The 18,230-nt window shown below is 32.7% G+C and overlaps 1 protein-coding gene across 1 annotated transcript; it reads left to right on the top strand.

Annotated features, from left to right (window-relative positions):
- Positions 1 to 11,089: 11,089 nt before the first annotated feature.
- LOC136981721 (alpha-tocopherol transfer protein-like) lies at positions 11,090 to 15,343 on the top strand. Its single transcript, XM_067278069.1, has 5 exons — positions 11,090 to 11,324; positions 11,708 to 11,950; positions 12,465 to 12,658; positions 14,744 to 14,857; positions 14,981 to 15,343. The coding sequence occupies exons 1-5, from the start codon at positions 11,237 to 11,239 to the stop codon at positions 15,293 to 15,295; spliced, it is 954 nt and encodes a 317-aa protein (XP_067134170.1). The 5' UTR covers positions 11,090 to 11,236; the 3' UTR covers positions 15,296 to 15,343.
- The last annotated feature ends 2,887 nt before the right edge of the window (positions 15,344 to 18,230 follow it).

Here is an 18,230-nt window from a genome sequence, read left to right on the forward strand (position 1 = left end):
GTTTGTAAACTCTTTCTCTTATCCCCCATATTAGGGATTATTATATTGTTAACGCTCTGTAAGTTAGATGGAATATTTAATTCTTTTATTTGTAATTTCTTTTACTTTTTTTTAAATTTTGTTGTTTACTTGTTCAGTTAGTTGTCGTCGACTTAGTGCATTATGAACTATCTCTTACTCACGTGTCTCCGCACTCGTCAGTTAATTAGCCCTTTTTAATGATATGTATTTATAAATCGTGAGTTAAACCACAATTAGAGAGAATAGTTTAACTGGTGTCAGCATCCTGACGTTGATCGGGATCATACGATCTTGATCGTGAATAAGATCAATAATCGCCATCCTTTGACGTATAGGCTAAATCAAAACGATTACTTATCCGATTAAAAGATACAAAGAGTACAATCTAATGTTCCTATTCTTGGCCGTCTTAACACTATTAACATTAAAAAGATCAAAATTTAACCAATTATAAAACATTCCCTGTTCTATAACAGCCAGGAGAGTAAAAATAATTAAGCAATCAATAATTTATAAGTAAAATATCAGTTTTTCGGATGTAAGAAGACAACACAACACACGGGCAATCTGCCAAGTGATGCCACCTGAGAAGAGTATCTATAGAGACTATATTTCTTCTGTTCAGTGGAGAAAACCCAAAAACTCCACTTGGTAAGCTCGTTGATGAGGCCGAACCTACGACAAGCAATTTTTATCAACACGACAATTTTGACCGTGGAATAGGTCTACTAATTATAAGTGTGTGTAGCAAATTTTAGTACTTTCCAAACTGAGAATCGATACAAAATGCTTCATAATAAATAAATAAATTTCTATTTTCTTTATTTTTGATTTGTTTATAAATTTTTGTAATTTTCTAAGCATTTATTTTTTTAAAAGATAAATTAAATTAATAAGAAAGAAAAAAATCTTATATTAGACAAGATTAACTTAAATACTTCTCTTGTATGCTTACTTCTGTAATGTATTATTATTTTCTTTTATTTCTTAATTACATACAATTCATATCAAATAAATTTTTTTGCTCTATTTGAAAATTATCGCATATATAGAGCATATTTTCCTAAAACGACTTAAGTTAAACTAATTTATTACACGCAAAACTTTCCTTCTGTATAACAGGAAACAGTTTATATATATATATTTATTAATTTTCTTTACGTAAATATTTTTTCGAGTATTGCTTAAACATATTGTTATATTTAAGAAATTGGTTCCTATTTAAGTGTTACTAACGTGAAGAAAACTCTAAAAAATCCACATAGACAGCCCACTGGGTCCAACCCACTACTTACTACAAGTGTTCGGTGGTTTTATCCACTCTATCACTGTCGGCGCATTATTTTTACATACTCCTAATTTTATGTGTTCAGAAATATATGATTAAAATAATAATAGTAAATTAGACTTGATCTAATTCTATATTTATAAAGCAAAACAAATCTGTCTGCTATGAAAAATAATTTTTCTAGTTGCATTTTTGATAATATTTACATAAAACTAAAATATCCCTGCTTTTCTCTCGTATATCTATTAATATTGCAACGAATAATATATTTGGCCTCAAGCCGAATAGCCGAATATTCTGCCAAAATATTCGACTTAATGAATGTAAGTACGAAAATTGGTGCGCAAACCGCATTATGGCAAGCATCGCGCACCCTGCTCTCTATTGGCCCGCTGTCACTACGCTTCGCCAATCACGTTAATTCTTGACAGTTGTAGCGGACAGACATGAGCGTCATGGCAGTATGTGATAACTGATGATATGAAATGTGGATAACAATGAAATGACCTACACGTGTAAATAACGGAAAAAGAACCGAAAAGTGAAAATGTGAAAATAAATATGAAATTGAGTTGGTAACGTAATCGAACAAGTCGAGGCAGCTTTTTGGCGCGAAATTCGCGGCCGTCAATGCCAAATAATTGTTCTCAAGACTTCGGAAAGCTAAATATGCTCGTAAGAAAAGACACTTAGCTTGCACAGGCGAAAGCCTGGGGCCGTTCAGTCTACCAAGCTGTAAAGTCATAACTGTGACTTATACCGACGTCCTATCTGTCTCTTTTCTCCGTTATCCCAGGCTATGAGTCACGTAATTGTAAAATGAGAAATCTTTTCTTAGCACGATTAAACTTTACAAAAGGAACACACATTGAAATTTTTAAGTTTCTAGCATCAGTAATTTTGGCTCTGCGTTAATTAGCCTATCACGACTTGTTCTTTTATATACGAGTATATAGATGACTAAATTACATAATAAGTAGGCAGTTTTCATTTAATTTGTTACCTTTTTTGATCCCTTAAAAAAATAACTTAGTTATATTACTTTTCCTTTGATCTTCAAGATAAATAAGCAAAAATTGCGATTTTTCGAACTTAAAATGTATGTTCAAAATTAATAAAAGTTACCAAAATGATTAATTTATAGTGTTTTTGTTATTTCTTACTCCTGTTTTTACGTATTCGGCAGAATAGCGAAAAATAAACCAAATATGCCGTAAACCGAATAGTAAACGAATATTCGTTAAATAACTAATCTATATATATAATCGAGACGAGTTGATAATAATAATAATAATCAGTGCAGAACCCAAACGGTTAGGAGTTTAAAGTTGAAATAGTGTGCATTCTCGTGACGTACTCAGTTAGGGTACGTCACGAAAATGCATACTAAGAAGGGATTTTTCGAAATTCCCCTACCCGTGGAGAGGAACGTAAATAAGTTTTAACACTACCATCAACAATGGAAGTGTTACGTAACAATGGAATTTGTTAAATAACAATGGAAGTGTCAAGTAAAAATGGAAGTGTCAAGTAACAATGGAAGTGTCAACAATGGAAGTGTTACGTAACAATGGAAGTGTCAAGTAACAATGGAAGTGTCAAGTAACAATGGAAGTGTTAAGTAACAATGGAAGTGTCAACAATGAAAGTGTTACGTAACAAAAGAATTGTAAATAGAAAGCGACGTGCAAGACGCAGATGCAGTTCTTTTTCGTTTTCACGGGAAACCGACCATATTTTTAGACCCATCTAAAAATTCTCTAATTAGTCCCGAAACAGGAGGACCCAATTCTTGCATTGTGTGAAAACGGGTAAGGTTTACTATAACGTAATAATCTTAATCTTCGCTATCGTTACTTTTGCCCGAGCAACGCCGGGCCAGCCTTCTAGTGTTTATATAAAATAATTTACTGTTTAATGATAGTCATGCGTTTAAATTTTAATTTATATTGTTACATCATTCGACCAGATAAGAGTTTTCCTTTGCTAGAACAGGTAAGAGGTTTTAACTGATATTTCTCCCGACTTTTATGTATTGCGTACAATTATCTTAGAGATTTCCCGAAAAATTTAATTAAGTTACAAAAATTATCACATATATGTAATGATTATTATATGCGTATATAGTGAGGTATTACATAAGAAATATCAATCTTTTCTGCTCCGAAATGTGATAAACATAAACCAAATGTAGAATTAAATCACGTGTAAATGAATTTTAGTAACTGTCATAGAAATTGCAACAACGTTAAAATTATAATTGTCTTTTAAACACTTAATTCGTGTCATAAATACTTTGAAATTGTACACTACAATCTTGTTTACCTGCAAAGTTCTTTCAATTTGTATGAAATTTTCATTTTTGAAAAGACGTGTTCATGGTAAGTTGTTGCTATAGAAATGTCAAAACACGAATTATTTAAATGTAAATACTGTTTCTATTTTACGTTCTAATTTTTCAGTAATGGAAAATCCTTATTTCTGTAACGGGAATGTAAAGTCTTTGTTAGGCAATTATTAATGTTAATTGCTTTTTTTTTGTTATTTTCAGTGTAACATTGTTTTACTAAGAATTTCTTGGTTCCGATATAGAAACTACGCTTTTTTGGATATGGATGCTTTCTACAAAATGTTTCCTGAGGGGAGAGAAGACTTTCCATGGGATGAAAGAGCACTTATAGAGTTTAAAACAAATATAAGTGAGTATTATCATAAAATATATAATACGTTAAATTTTTATATGGTAAATTTGTATAAAAGTATCATTTGATTTTTTACAATTACGTGATTTTTAAGTATAATCTATTAATACCAGCTCAGCACTATCAACTCACATCATTCTCAAGTAGAACTTTTAGCATGTATAAAATGTATAAATGACTGTAAACAAACCAAATAAATGGTTAAGTATATGAATTTTAATATTTTTATAATCATTTTTTCAGATGAAAATGGATTAAAATGCAGAATGGACGACATATTTCTTCTGGGATTTCTTCGTGCCAGAAAGTTTAATCTAGAAAAATCGCTTGAACTGCTGAAGAATTATTATTTTACAAGAATCAACTATCCACTGTTTTATAGAAATTTGTTTCCATCAAAGTTGGAAAGTATTTTACCTTTAAATATAATAAGAATATTGCCGAAGCCAGATCAACACGGGAGAATTATTATTATAATAGAAGTTGGTAAGATTAATAATTATTTTAAGTTGATGTATAGCTTATAAAAAAGAAAATTTCTTTATTGCAATTATTATTCTCTAATGTTTTCTCAAATTTTTAATTTTAATTGAAATAGCTTATGTTGTTTACTTGTTAAAGTTCGAGTAGCTAAATTGCTTTGCTTAACTAAATGAGACCACAGTTCGCTAATTATATATGTAACAGAATACAATATAATATATTGTATAGTTTAGTTTAGTCTAATATAACGGTTAAAGAGTTATTCCTTTAAATGTAAAAGAAAACGATTACATAAATCCTGGATTTAACGAACAATTTGAGAGAAAGGGTGTCCTTTACTCGCAATAGATCGTTATTTTTCCAATGTTTTAGAATGGGAAAAAAAAGGTTTAAAGTTTTCATATAGCACTGATATTTTTGTTTGCCAAATTGGATGCTGTTAAAACAAATGGTTAGTTACTTTACAGTACTTTGTACCCTTGTATACATTTTTCAATTACAGAGAGGTGGGATCCTTCAGAAGTGGATGTGTTAGATGTGTACCGTTTTGGATTCCTTTTATCAGATTTGATGCTAAATTTACATCGAACACAAGTGAATGGAGTGGTTGTAATTATGAATTCTCAAGGAAAAAATATTCGACAGTTGATGGAATATACACCAAGATTCATCAGCACTTTAATTGTAAGTAATAAAATAATTAATTAGTGTTTTTATTTATTTCGGTTTATGAATAAAGTCGGAAAATATTTTTAAACTGCTGTAAGAATTTGAACAGAAAGTACGAACGAATGATTTAAACTGTTTTTAGTTTAAGCTATAAATTTCCTTTAATTGTCGTAATTTGTATAAGTTTGATCGTGACGTTGTAAAACTGTTTAAATGGAAATACAAGGAAAAAGTCAGTTTTATTGTCAGAACGAAATGACGACTAATACTTGACTTCATGCATTCCTTCTCAGCATTATAACTCTAGAATGAGTTGTCTTATCTTGATGAAATTTTCTAGGACGACTTATCCTCACCCAACGATGAACTGATTAAAATTTCAACTTTCAAAATAGATCCATTTTTGTAGAACTGGAGATAAGGGTCAAAACGAAGATCGCGTTTTTCTTTAGTATGGAGATCATTTTTAAAAGTTGAAATTTCAGTCAGTTCATCCTTGAGTGATGATGAGTCGTCCTAGAAAATTTCATCAAGATCGAACAATTCATTCTAGAGTTATAATGTTGACAATGAATGCATGAAGACAAGTGTTAGTCACTTCCTGCACGCACGTGTAGAAGCGTCATCTAGTGGTCAGAAAATATGACAAGCATTATTATTGTAATTTTGAAAGGTAAATGTTATCGCTAACTAGATACACAACAAATATAAAGAATCTTTGCAGAATAATAAGACGTGATAAGACTCCTGTTAAAGATACTCCTCTCTACAGTAGTGTTTTTTACAATACTACAGAGTGTTTTTTACAATGTAATGTCATTCAAATGCGATCGTAATGTTGTTTCATTACATTCGCATTTGTCACACTGTAAATTAATCATTTACTAGCCAGACTAGTATTCTAATACTAGAATTATACTTTATTCTCATTTTCAAATTCTTTCTGACCTGTGGGCACTAAGAGCGCCTAGTTAAGCAAACTCGGTATGAGGTAGCTCAGGCCCCAAAATCCCCCCGGATGGTTAGAGATAGGTTCGACTTATCCGAATGGACTACCATCTGCAAAATTTCTTGACCCGTCCGCATTCTGTCTTGGTTTCTCCAGAGCGGTAGGCTGATATTTCGATTTCTTTAGTGTAGTATCCTAATACTGTATATTTCCGAATGCACGCAAACTTATGCAAATTATTGTGTCTTAAAATATAAAGTAAAATGTTAAATATAAGTTAAATGTTTCTTCTAATAAATTAATTTTAAAATGTATTTAAATTAGAGCGGTTCTCATCAACTACGAGTAAAAGAAATTCATTGTGTAAACGTAAACTTCATTATCAAAGGACTGTATAAGATTTTTATCCCATTTCTATCCGAAAAATTCCGAAACAGAGTAAGTAATTTCTGTTTTAAATCTGATATATTCACAATAACGTGTAAATGCAAATAACAAAAATATTGCTATTTGTAGTATTTTATCACATTATGTGTATTTTGTATTATCATTTTTTTAAACATAATCCAGTTTTGAATATGCAATATCACAACATGCCAATAAGTGCAATACGGATTTTAATCTAAAAATTCTATCATCATAAAATAGTACAATTTATTTATTTGTTTATTTAAAATTTATTTTCGCTTAACTAATTGCTTGATTATAAAAGAAACTTTATACTATTATAAAGATTGTAAATAATTTTTTTTTATTTGTTTAAGACGAATATGCATAAAGACGTAACAACTTTGCATAAATTTATTGATCCAAAACATCTTCCAATTGCCTATGGAGGAGAATTACCCGATTCCGATCCACGTGAGTTCATTGAAATAGTGAAACAAAACGAAAATTTCTTTCGACTAAACGAAGCATATGTGAGAATGTATGACGCAGAACTTCAACGAATATTCTCTGAAGAAACAATCGAGTATAGTGACGAGGATAATTTGAATTCCGAAGACAAAGTTATAAAAAATGAAGTAGAATAGAAATTCAACCGTATCAAACAGGATCCAGAAAATTACGCAAAACACTATGAAGAAAATGCTACGCTAGAAGTCACGCACTTCTAAATGATATTTGCATATTTTAATCTGTTACTTACGATAAAATCACATATTATTATCGTTCAAGACATTAAATGATAATGTCTTTAAAACATTTGAATTCGCAATACAGTCAAACCTGTTTTTATGCGCATAAAAAAAAGTCTCACATAGGAAATAATTCAAAACCGTACGAAATAATTAGGAATTGCTTTTTTAAACGAAATCATGACGAGGCTTGGCAGCTACTTGGAATCTCGCCAAACCTTTTGGAATCTGATTTAGAAAATACGTAAATAATACAGTACATTTACCTTCAATTTACGCTTTGAAATGAATCTTATCTTAATGGTCCAGGAATGTGAAAGCACTTTGAAGGTTTAATTAACGTAATTAAAACAGACGTAGAATTTATTGACAACAGATGTCAGCACTTGACTGCATCGTCTCGTCTATCGTCTGTTTTACATATTTTTGTCCAGGTGGTGTTTTGTTGACTTAAAAAATAAATTATTTCATTTTTCGCATATTCATGAAATAATATTGCTATAATAAGTTCATTTATGCTATAATAAGTTTATTTAGCTATAATAAGTCAACGTGAGACATGACAAAACGCATGAGACTAGTCGCCAACTATACTGCACAAATAAAAAATCGCACAAAAAAAGACCGCATAAAAACAGGTTTCACTGTATACCAAACTTATTTGATGTATATCAGTGACAATTTTACTGAATAGTTTAAAGCTATCAATTAATATATGTATGGGCTTCTTTATTATTAATATATAATTATAATAAATATGTAATTAAATGTACAAATTATAATTAAATTAAATATACCGTTAGTTAATTAATTTCAAGAATGTATTTGAGTATATTTTACAAATGCTCTTATACAAGTATCGTTTGATCAACACGATTAATTAATGCGTCGACTAGAATCGCGTACATCAAAATCGTATTAATCAAATACAGTGGTGCCTCGGTACTCGACCGAACAATCACGACCCGCTAGAAAAATTTTCGGTTAATAACAAATAACAAATTTTAATTTTCTCATCAGTAAATAAAAAACTTTTTCCGTGATTAAATTGAGAAACAAATTTAAAAATCCAGAAACCAGTTGCTTAACTTTCTGGAAAACATTTGGTGGCGCCATCTGTTATCATATTTTATTTTAAAAAGTTTATATGTTTTTACTTTTACTTTTATAAAATGGCAAAAGGTTTAATTTTCAGAGTAGTTAAAAAGTGAGTTAAATACACAACATGTTAAGTATAGTTTTGTAAAGTTCGCGAATTAAAGAGTGTGACCTCGATAAAAATAAACTAATAGACTTTCTGAATAAAAAAACAATTATTTCATTACATAAATTAATTTTTCCCGATGTAATCTTCATAAATACTTTGGAAGGTAAAATAAGACTCAACACTACAAATTTCGAATAATTTTTAATCTATAAATTATTGATTTTTTAATGTATCTTATTATACCGCTCGTAACAGAAGTATTTCTTAATATTATCATATTAATTAAATCGAATTAAAACTGAATATTTCTACTCAATTGACTTTTCATAAACGAAGTTAATTATTTAAATTCTAAATGGTAGCCTTAAATTCATAGGAATAAAATTAAATTGTTAATAGGATCTTCTTCTTCTTCTATCTTATGTTCATATGGAGATACTAGCATTTGTAGGCTCTTCCTCCAACATGACTTCACTCATTGGTCAATGAAAGCGACCGGTGCGTGTGCGTAAATTTCAAGTCCTAACACGAAATGGCAGGGTGTGGTGTTATTTGATGGCTCATATATAGAAAGTAGCGTGCTGGCGGTTGCTAGGTTGATGTTCAAAGTGAAGCCCAGATCGTGGCGGGCCGTAGCGTAACGTGGGCAATGAAGCCAGAAGTGGAGAGTCGTCTCCTGCTCTGTGCAGTGAGGTCAGTTTGAAGAATCTATTAACCGACAGGAGTATAGAAAGGCGTTTAACGGGGCTGTCTTCGTACGCAGCCGAGCCAACAAGCTTTCCATTTGCCGATTCGTGGCATGGTGGTAGTACCATGGGGCAATAGGTCGAATATGTTCCCTATAGGGGTCGGGCGGCGGAGGTCGCCGTCGACACGCGAAAAGCGACAAACCTCTATAACTGGGTGACCAACCTCCGTTAATGCCTCGAGAACCTCCTGTACAGAGATAGAGGAATCTACCCCTCAAAGGAGATACGCCGTTTGGGCGCTGTTTGGGGCTAGACGGCCCCAGACCGGGATTCTCGCCAAGTCCGTGAGTTGGAGGACTATCTCAATAGTCTTGAGATCCCGGGATTTTAAAATAAGGAAACTACCCCTGGCGTACCGAACGTCGGTTTAGGTCGCCGGTGGGGGAAAGTGCGGTTTGAGTGTCTGGTATAATTCCACCAGACGAAGACGGTGGAGAGAGTCGTGTCCCTTCGGAAAAACCGTATACAAGTGGTCTGACGGGAAGTCCGGGCTAATCTGCCGGAATTTGTCCAGCGATCACGGAATAGATCCGAAAGCTTTTCACATCGTGGCGAAGCACTGTCTCTGACGGTGCCGACGCCTCCTCTACGCTGGGCTTAATGCTACTTAATTTAATCCTGCCTGTTCCGGAGACCCGAAAAACCAGGGAGAAAAAAGAGAAAAAACGGCTATGCTTAACGCTAACCACGCACTCGTTGCTTAAGGAAACACTCAGAAGAAAGTCACTCCCATCTCGAGCTCCAGAGCAAAATCCACTGTCAAATAGAACATAATTTCGTTTTTAAAGGACTTAGGACATCAAAAGTAATTGCTACTTTCTAAATCTTACTTTTAATGAAAATTTTGTATTATTTTATACTTGAAAAGCAATTTTCAAATAAGTTAAAATGAATGAATGAATTTCTACTAAATTGTTGAAAAAGAAGTTAAGTGAAGAGGTGGCTCTGAGGAAACGAAAGGAGTGTATTGGCCCGAGGATCCTGGGAGATTGAGCAAAGAGACCAGAGCGAGTGGGGTTTGTCCGAGCGGCAGTGGTATGTTATGGCTTCATGGTGTCTCAAGCAAATTTAAATTAGGGGGGTCCACGTACAGTGTTGACTTCAGACATTTTTCTTCAGGAAAATTTTTTTGGTGAAAGATTTTCATATAAAAGATTGATTTCGGCTCCCACCAATAGGACCTCCAAACTAATCTTTTATAAACTCATAACTGTAGTGAGAATATCGAAATTCAACGTACTGTACTGTACGTCACAATACAGTAATTCCTTCTCCTCACCTACTTTCTCTTTGAATTAAGATGGCGTTAAAATTTAATTCTTAAAGTTTACATACTTCCACATAATGTGGCTGGGTACTGATAACTGTACAATTTTAGAGAAGTGAAGCAGTAATTTTTCCACTACTGTAAATATAATTGATTATCTATTCACAGTATGAAACATTCCATTAATTAAAATGGTTTAATTTACTTACATTTCTTTATCTCATAATTGACTGTGTTAAGATAAGTTTATTTTCTAGCATTTGTGTACGTTGTGTAAACATCAATTACTGTCCTAATAAACAAACACGGAAGTCACGAAAGGTCATTAAATGGATCGATCGATTCTCCATCCAATAAGCTCACTGATAACAGTAGCAAAGTTTATTAATAGATAAGGATAAAAAGTTCAGAATTCATTCAATGGAATGTTTGTCGATATCCACAATTCTCTCATTGCTTTGATTAGCTGATTATGTTAAGTTTAATGAAGGAAATTGTTTAATTTCGTTCGAATGTTAGATTTCTTAACGTCTGCTAACGAAGTACTGGAGGATACGGGTTCGAATTCCAGGGATTTTTCATGAGCCAAACCTACGATGGATATAAGGAAAAAAAAGCCCTCTTAATACTGAGCAGAAAGAGTAAAAATCCAATATGTTATCGTATTATCAAAGATTAAATAATGAGATAACATTGTTATGTATACTATAAATGAGTTCATCATATTCGGATATAGAAGCAACACTTTTTTGAATGTAAAAAATGGATGGATTATACAAAATGTTTCCTGAGGAAATTGAAGAATTTCCATGGGATGAAAGAGCGCTTGACGATTTTAAAAAACTTATAAGTAAGTACTGCGTAATGTAAATTTATTACAATGTACAAATAATTTGACTAGTCAAGAGTTTAACTATTGTAACTATATATACAAGAATATATCGTACTAACTACTGCAGCAACCGTAATTTATTTTTAATTAGATATCAAATTTAATAAGGTTTTAATAAATTAAGGAAATCCGAATTTAGTATCAGTAAATAGATGTAAAATATCATTTTAAATTGTATAAATTTTTGCAATTTTAACACGTAATTTCTAATTTGTTTATCTCTTGCTTTCGATGTTCTTAAATGTATATTTTCTGTGTTTTTATTAATAGGATCACTCGTTATTTTATGTTTCATATTTTGAGAATAAATAAATATATACCACTTTTCAATAACTTTTCAGACGATAATGGAATAAAATGCAGAATGGACGACATATTTCTTCTTGGATTTCTTCGTGCAAGAAAGTTTAATCTGGAAGAATCGCTTCAGTTGCTGAAAAACTATTATTCTAGAAGAATCGAACATTCATCGTTTTTTAAGAACCTTCTCCCATCAAAATTAGAAGGAATTTTACATTTAAACTGTTGTAAAATCTTACCAAAACCTGATCAAAATGGCCGACTTATTGGGTTAATAGAAATCAGTAAGTTTTCTCTTAGTTTATGATGATTATAAAATAATGCATGCAGTTTTCCGGTTTGTTTTACGTGTCTAACTCCGAAACAGGGTCCAATTTCTTGTATAAAATCCTTCTGGGAGGCAGCCTTTTTAACATATTGCCCTCTTATCTCGTTGCCTTATCCCAAGAAACCATACTAAATATTTTTAAAATAGCATTTTTGTCCGATGTTTCTGAATGTATAGAGCAAAATTTTATTATATTGTAACGAGTACACCACTCCTTGAAAAGATATAAGCTGTATATTTCGTGTACAATTTTAAAATTTGTGATTAAAAGAGCAAATGGCCAAGACAGCAGTATTAGAAGATAGGTAAACAACCTATACTTTGTCTCAGGTAATACCTCTTAGCAGATCGTTCTCGAAGTGCACTATCTTATACCACCAACTAATCAACCGATTGCATGCATTATTACAATATACATAAAAAATAAACATTTATTATTGAATAGTATTCGAATTTCTTTTTATTTACAGAACAATGGAATCCATCGGAAACACTCGTAATACATTTGTGTCGTGCTTCATTCCTATCCCTAGAGTTAGTATTGAATTTACATCGAATGCAAGAGAATGGATTGATTATAATTATAAATACGCAAGGACTAACCTTAAGGCACATGTTACAAATTACACCAAGATTCGTGAACACCATGATATCTTTAATACTTGTAAGTAATTCTTTTGTACAGTACTTCAAACTCTTCTATTATAGTATTTGATTTATATAACTACCAATGTTATCTTACGTAAGGGTTAAAACACCAAGTGCCTAATACAGTAGAGCGTCGATAAGTGGAACCAATTGGGAACTGGGGTCCTTCCAGTTAATGATTTGTTCCAGTTTCCGACTTTGTACGAAAAAATACATTAACCTGTCCGATGTTCAAATTTTTCTCCGTTGCGTATCGCTTCCTGTTGAATTTTTCTCCGTTGCGTGTCGCTTCGTGTTGAATTTTCGTCGATTTTAAGCCTAACGAAAATTTTTATAATAATCATCGAGGCTATCGTATCGTTAAAAATTATTTCTGCATTTTGTACAAACAAAATAAATATATTGAAGAATATAAAAACATGAAAATTATACTTTAGAAGTAAATTTAGTATCAAAAACATTCGATTCAGCACGACACAGTCCGACTGAAAATCGTTCCACTTTCCGGCCATTCCACTTGCCGACGTTCCACTTATCGACGCTCTACTGTATCACGCATTTTAAAAATTCTTTACATTGAGTACAGTACAGGACTAAAGAATTTTGAAAATGTGTTAGATATATGGTCACATAGTATGATAAACCTTTAAGATAACCTCTGTAGTTATATAAATCAAATACTATTATATCATAAATATTAAAACGAAAGCCATATACAGAGTTTGATTATTTTAGTCTATCGTTGTCACGTTTATCACCATGCATAAATGGTACAAAATGGCACAAATTCACTGGTATATGATATCTTAAACTTTTCAGATATCATAATTTTATCTCTACCTCTAAAAAACTGTTCCATCCATAATGCCACCATACCGCTGGGTCCAATAGGAAGAAGAGAGAGTTGCAAAAGGGGGTTAAAGTAAGTAGTCGTTGAATTTCTCCCAGAAGAGAGAATGGTCAATGTCTACTGATTAACTAGATATTATTATTTGAAAGGTAATTCGTGTGTTTTTCTCCGGATAATCTAAAGATAATTTCTACTGTTGTCCATCTATGTCTCGCTGTCCTTCCTTAAACTCGAGAAACGAGTTAGGTACATAAATTTTGAGACCGGATATACAAAGCATAGGTACAGTAATCCCAGATTAACAGAATAGAAACTTCAGATTTGGAATGAATGTCACGTTAATTCGATTTAAATTTTCCCCTGAACGAAGTTAGATAACCGGCACGACTCCACTGCTAACAGGAGAAGTATGATGTACAGGGGCAAAACAACTAGTAAAAATTGAGAAGCAAAGTCGCAGTCCGGCATTGTGACGATGTCATAATAAATAATCTCTCGTTAGAATTAGTTTGGCTTATTTGGTTATCGCAGCACGACACGTGAGCGATCTGCCGGGGGGAACATACCACGAAAACTTTTATGGGAAGCTGGATCCTATTTAGGTGAAGAAAGCCCGGAAAACTTTACGTGGCCAGCCTTTATACCATGACCGAACCTACATCTAACTACCAGTGTTCAGTGGGTTTATGCCCTCCGCTACTGGAGAGTGCTTATTAGAATTAAGAAAGTTTCGTTCACGAATGAGAAAACTCGAATCATTAGATGTGGAAAATAAAATACTGTACTTATAGATTTTTCACGGGGTAACAGGTTCGATTGTACGCGACTACGATGCGCTATATAATTTATAGGAATTATATTTAGTTTATTATTTTGTTAAATTTTTTGCCAATAGATGGCGCTACGTGTAAATCAGCAACTCGAATGTAGATAGAAATTAATTGATTTACAGAAATGTCCAATAGATATTTTGAGATGGGATGTACTGTACGACGTTATGTAAGATAGGGGTATATAGACGCAGCTGCCAAGTTTCGTAGCAATTGGTCGAACGGCTTAGGAGTTTATAGCAAACAAACAAACAAACATTCTAATTTATGTACATATATAAATGAATAGCTTACATTATTGAAATTTAATAGCGAATTTTCAAAAATCCTGGTTATATCTGGGTAATTTTATTTTAAATGTAACTTTAAATATAAAAGTGCCTTCCAATTCATAATACTTCTTTTTATTTTTGTATTTTAGAGGAATTCGAGTCAAGTACGAATCAAAGAAATTCATTACGTTAATGTAAATCGGATTGTAAAGATATTTGAGACAATTTTAATGCCATTACTTCCCGTAAAAATACAGAAACGAGTAAGTAATTTCTTATTTAAATAAAATAAGAATTTTTTTACTAAAAATAATTTTCTGTGACCTGAAGGACTATAAAAATAAATTGTTATTATTACTTAAAATTAACGATTCACTTCTTTACAGATATTTTTTCACAGTGAAACGACGGCTTTGCACAAATTTATACATCCAAAATATCTTCCTATTGAATATGGAGGGGAATTATCGGATTTGGATCCAAACGAATTTGTTAATATAGTAAAACAGAATGAAGATTTCTTTCGAAAAAACGAAGAATATGTTAAAATGTATGAAGAATCAATCCAGCAAAGATTTTCTAAAGGAAGGTTCAAATATATTGGTTCAGATATAGTGAACCGTAAAGAAATGCTTTTCGAAAACTCAAAAAAACAAGACCTAGAAAATTCTCTCGTTGAAGTTAAATCTATGAATAAGTGATCTTTGATATCTCAACGTATTATTTAAGATATAATTCCATATTATATTCTTGTTATATAAATTAAAACATTTGAGTATTACGTAACTTTTAATGTAGAGAATTTATTTACAGTGTGAAATACTTTCAATATCTATCATCAATAAATTTAATGTCTCTAAATTAATATAAAGGTGTATTATTACATAATTATATATACAGTATATTAGTTATAGCAGTAGGCGAATTCTTTCCAAGAGAAGGGATCATCAGTCTTTGACAACAATCCAAATTCCGACTAGAGATGTCCCGATACTGCCAATACCGATACCATATCGGTAATTTCCTTTGATACCGAGTACTTTTTTGCTTTATACTTTTCCTCGAGTTTCGGGTCTGGTATCGTTACATTTTTCACAGACAATCGAATTTCGCAGCCGAATCAGAAACCCTCTTACTCTGATGTAATCTCACAGATCGATCCATACGAAACGAAAAGTATATTCACCCCTGTAGTAAGGAACAAAAGATGAAAAGCCTTTATTTGGCAGAGAATATTATACATATTTAATTACAGAGATATATAAAAGCTATGTAAGTAGCCGCGACCATGGGCTCATAGCCTGCTGTACAAAAGATATAAATGGGATGTAATGGTTATGTACAGGTGTAGAAAAGGTATACATAGACAAATTTGTGCAATACAAAAAAGTGTGGATCACGTGACATGGGCTCTGGTTGCCTGTTTAATTTTTTCGCGATAAATGGTTATTGTAAATTTCGCGACTATGACGGATAACGTCACTCGCCATAAGTGTGAACATTAATGTTGAGTAGGATTTGGAGATTCCAAGTCTTTGTGTGGTTGATATGTTCTCTTGGTCAAATCCTCCCAAAGAGCCGACGATGAAAGCGTTTAAGTAGGTGTCATAGCCTAGTCCCTTGAAGTGTTGTGCGAGGCTGTGATACTTGCTGAGTTTACTGCGACGTGCTATTTCGAACGCATCTGGGCCGTTTTCAAATGGTATCGCGATGTCCACGATTGTGGCTGTCTTCACGTTGTCGTTGATAAGAACCATGTCCGGTCGGCAGGAGTCGTTAAAGCCAGGGATCGTCTGGTTCGTGTAGAGTGTGCAGTTGCTGCGGTCTGTGGCGTTGATTAACCTTTGGAGGACGCTGTTGTGTCTTCGAGTGATCTGGACCATATTAGGACGACAGTGATTGACCACGTGCGCAAGTGTCTCTCTGGGGTGTTGACACTGACGGCATTTCTTGGCGCTGTTTCCAATATTAAATGCTTCTATGGGCCAATTCAGCCTTCATTGTAATGAGTGCAATACCTTCTCAGCAGTAAAAACAACTGGAAGATGAGGTCACAGACTGAGCAGCGACATCCGGCAAGATTTCCAGATTCGATATCCGGTACTGACCGGTATCGAAACTTTAAGACCGATACCGGTATCGATATTTTAAAATTACTTGTGACATCGATATTGATACTTTTACGGTATCGGGACATTCCTAATTTCGACAAAGACGAAAGTGCAGGAAGAGCCACTGCTTGAATCGGATTGTGCATTGAACACAATCAGACTTTTGTATAGTTAGAGGAGAAGAAAGGAAAGAAAAGTAGGAAATCAAAAAGAAATGGAAACGACATAATCGATTCTGATTACATATGATAATAATATAAAGTGTACTGATCCTCAGGCAACTGACTAAAGTTGACAAGCAACTCTTACATTATTAACTATAGTTGATTCATTGGGTATGTTTACGAAGGATCAATTAACGCCTATGTAAAGTGGATAGACAAGACAACTTTCCTCGAACTTTAAATAAGTTTGACTGATGATAATGTGTTGCTCCTGCTACCAGCAGCAGGAGCAACACATTATCATCGGTCAAACGTATTCATTACCAGTCAAGTACAATGCATTTATCTACTACTAAAATTAATTTTCACAGATATGTTAAATTCTGTTGTAGTCTCTGTAAGTTGAACTTGACATCTAACTTTTATTGCTTAATAAAGTTATATTTATACAGTAGTTTCTTTGAAGGAAGCCACACTCCAACTACTTTATATCCTTTTTTTCTGGGAAATGTTTACTTAAAGAGATTGTATTTATAATTATAGTGAATTGAGTAGTTGTTGGAGGAATAATCTGAGCGGATGGTCAACTACTACTAATTAATATCTGTCTATTCTTAAAATGAAATTTGTAACCAATTGTATTGCTTATCAAGTTTTTAAATGTAATGGAACTGTTCATGCTTAATCGTCAGAGTGTAACTCTCACAGATTCTCAATATGAGCTCCCTTCATTACTTGGCAATTGTCAATGCGGGTAATCTAACTCAGGCACATTGAAGCATGTTGTCATCAATAATTTGTGTTACAGCGCGCACGAGATTTTTCAATTCATGCACATCTTGAAAAATGATGTTTCGTAGACAATCTCTTTCACGTATCTCTGTAGGAAAAAAAATCCCAGAGCGTCCGGTGACTTTGGGAGCCATTGTAGACGATAAACAACATTTGCTGCACGTCCTATCCATTAATGTAGCAACCACCTATTAAGGAAGTCATTTACATCATGGGGGTAGTGGCATGAGCTGAAAGATAAAATCGTCATATCACGTTTAAATTGTCGCATAAGCCACGTAGTAGGCATGTCCTCCATTTAGTTTCTGTTGACGTGTCCTTATGAGTTCAAGTAGACTACTGTGGGCTACATACATATATTAAATCCTATACAAATAAATTTCTGCATTAACAAATTATAATATTTTATTATTAAAAAATTACATAGATAATTCGAGATGATATTTTTCGTATTTTTCACGTGCTTAAATACAAAATTTCATCGTTGGGATGAAGAAGATTTTAAAATTTTTTCCTAGATTTACTTACCTTTATTCTCAATGTTGTTTACACAACAACATTTGAAATAA

This window comes from Centruroides vittatus, unplaced genomic scaffold, assembly GCF_030686945.1.
Source record: "Centruroides vittatus isolate TY-2023 unplaced genomic scaffold, ASM3068694v2 contig_790, whole genome shotgun sequence".
Classification (NCBI taxonomy): Eukaryota; Metazoa; Arthropoda; class Arachnida; order Scorpiones; family Buthidae; genus Centruroides; species Centruroides vittatus.

Excerpts from the sequence above, each read along its gene's own strand:
- LOC136981721 (XM_067278069.1), top strand. The coding sequence starts at position 11,237 with ATGGATGGATTATACAAAATGTTTCCTGAGGAAATTGAAGAATTTCCA. Across the intron at positions 11,951-12,464 it reads TATTGGGTTAATAGAAATCA|AACAATGGAATCCATCGGAA; the intron begins GTAAGTTTTCTC and ends TTTTATTTACAG. Across the intron at positions 14,858-14,980 it reads CCGTAAAAATACAGAAACGA|ATATTTTTTCACAGTGAAAC; the intron begins GTAAGTAATTTC and ends ACTTCTTTACAG.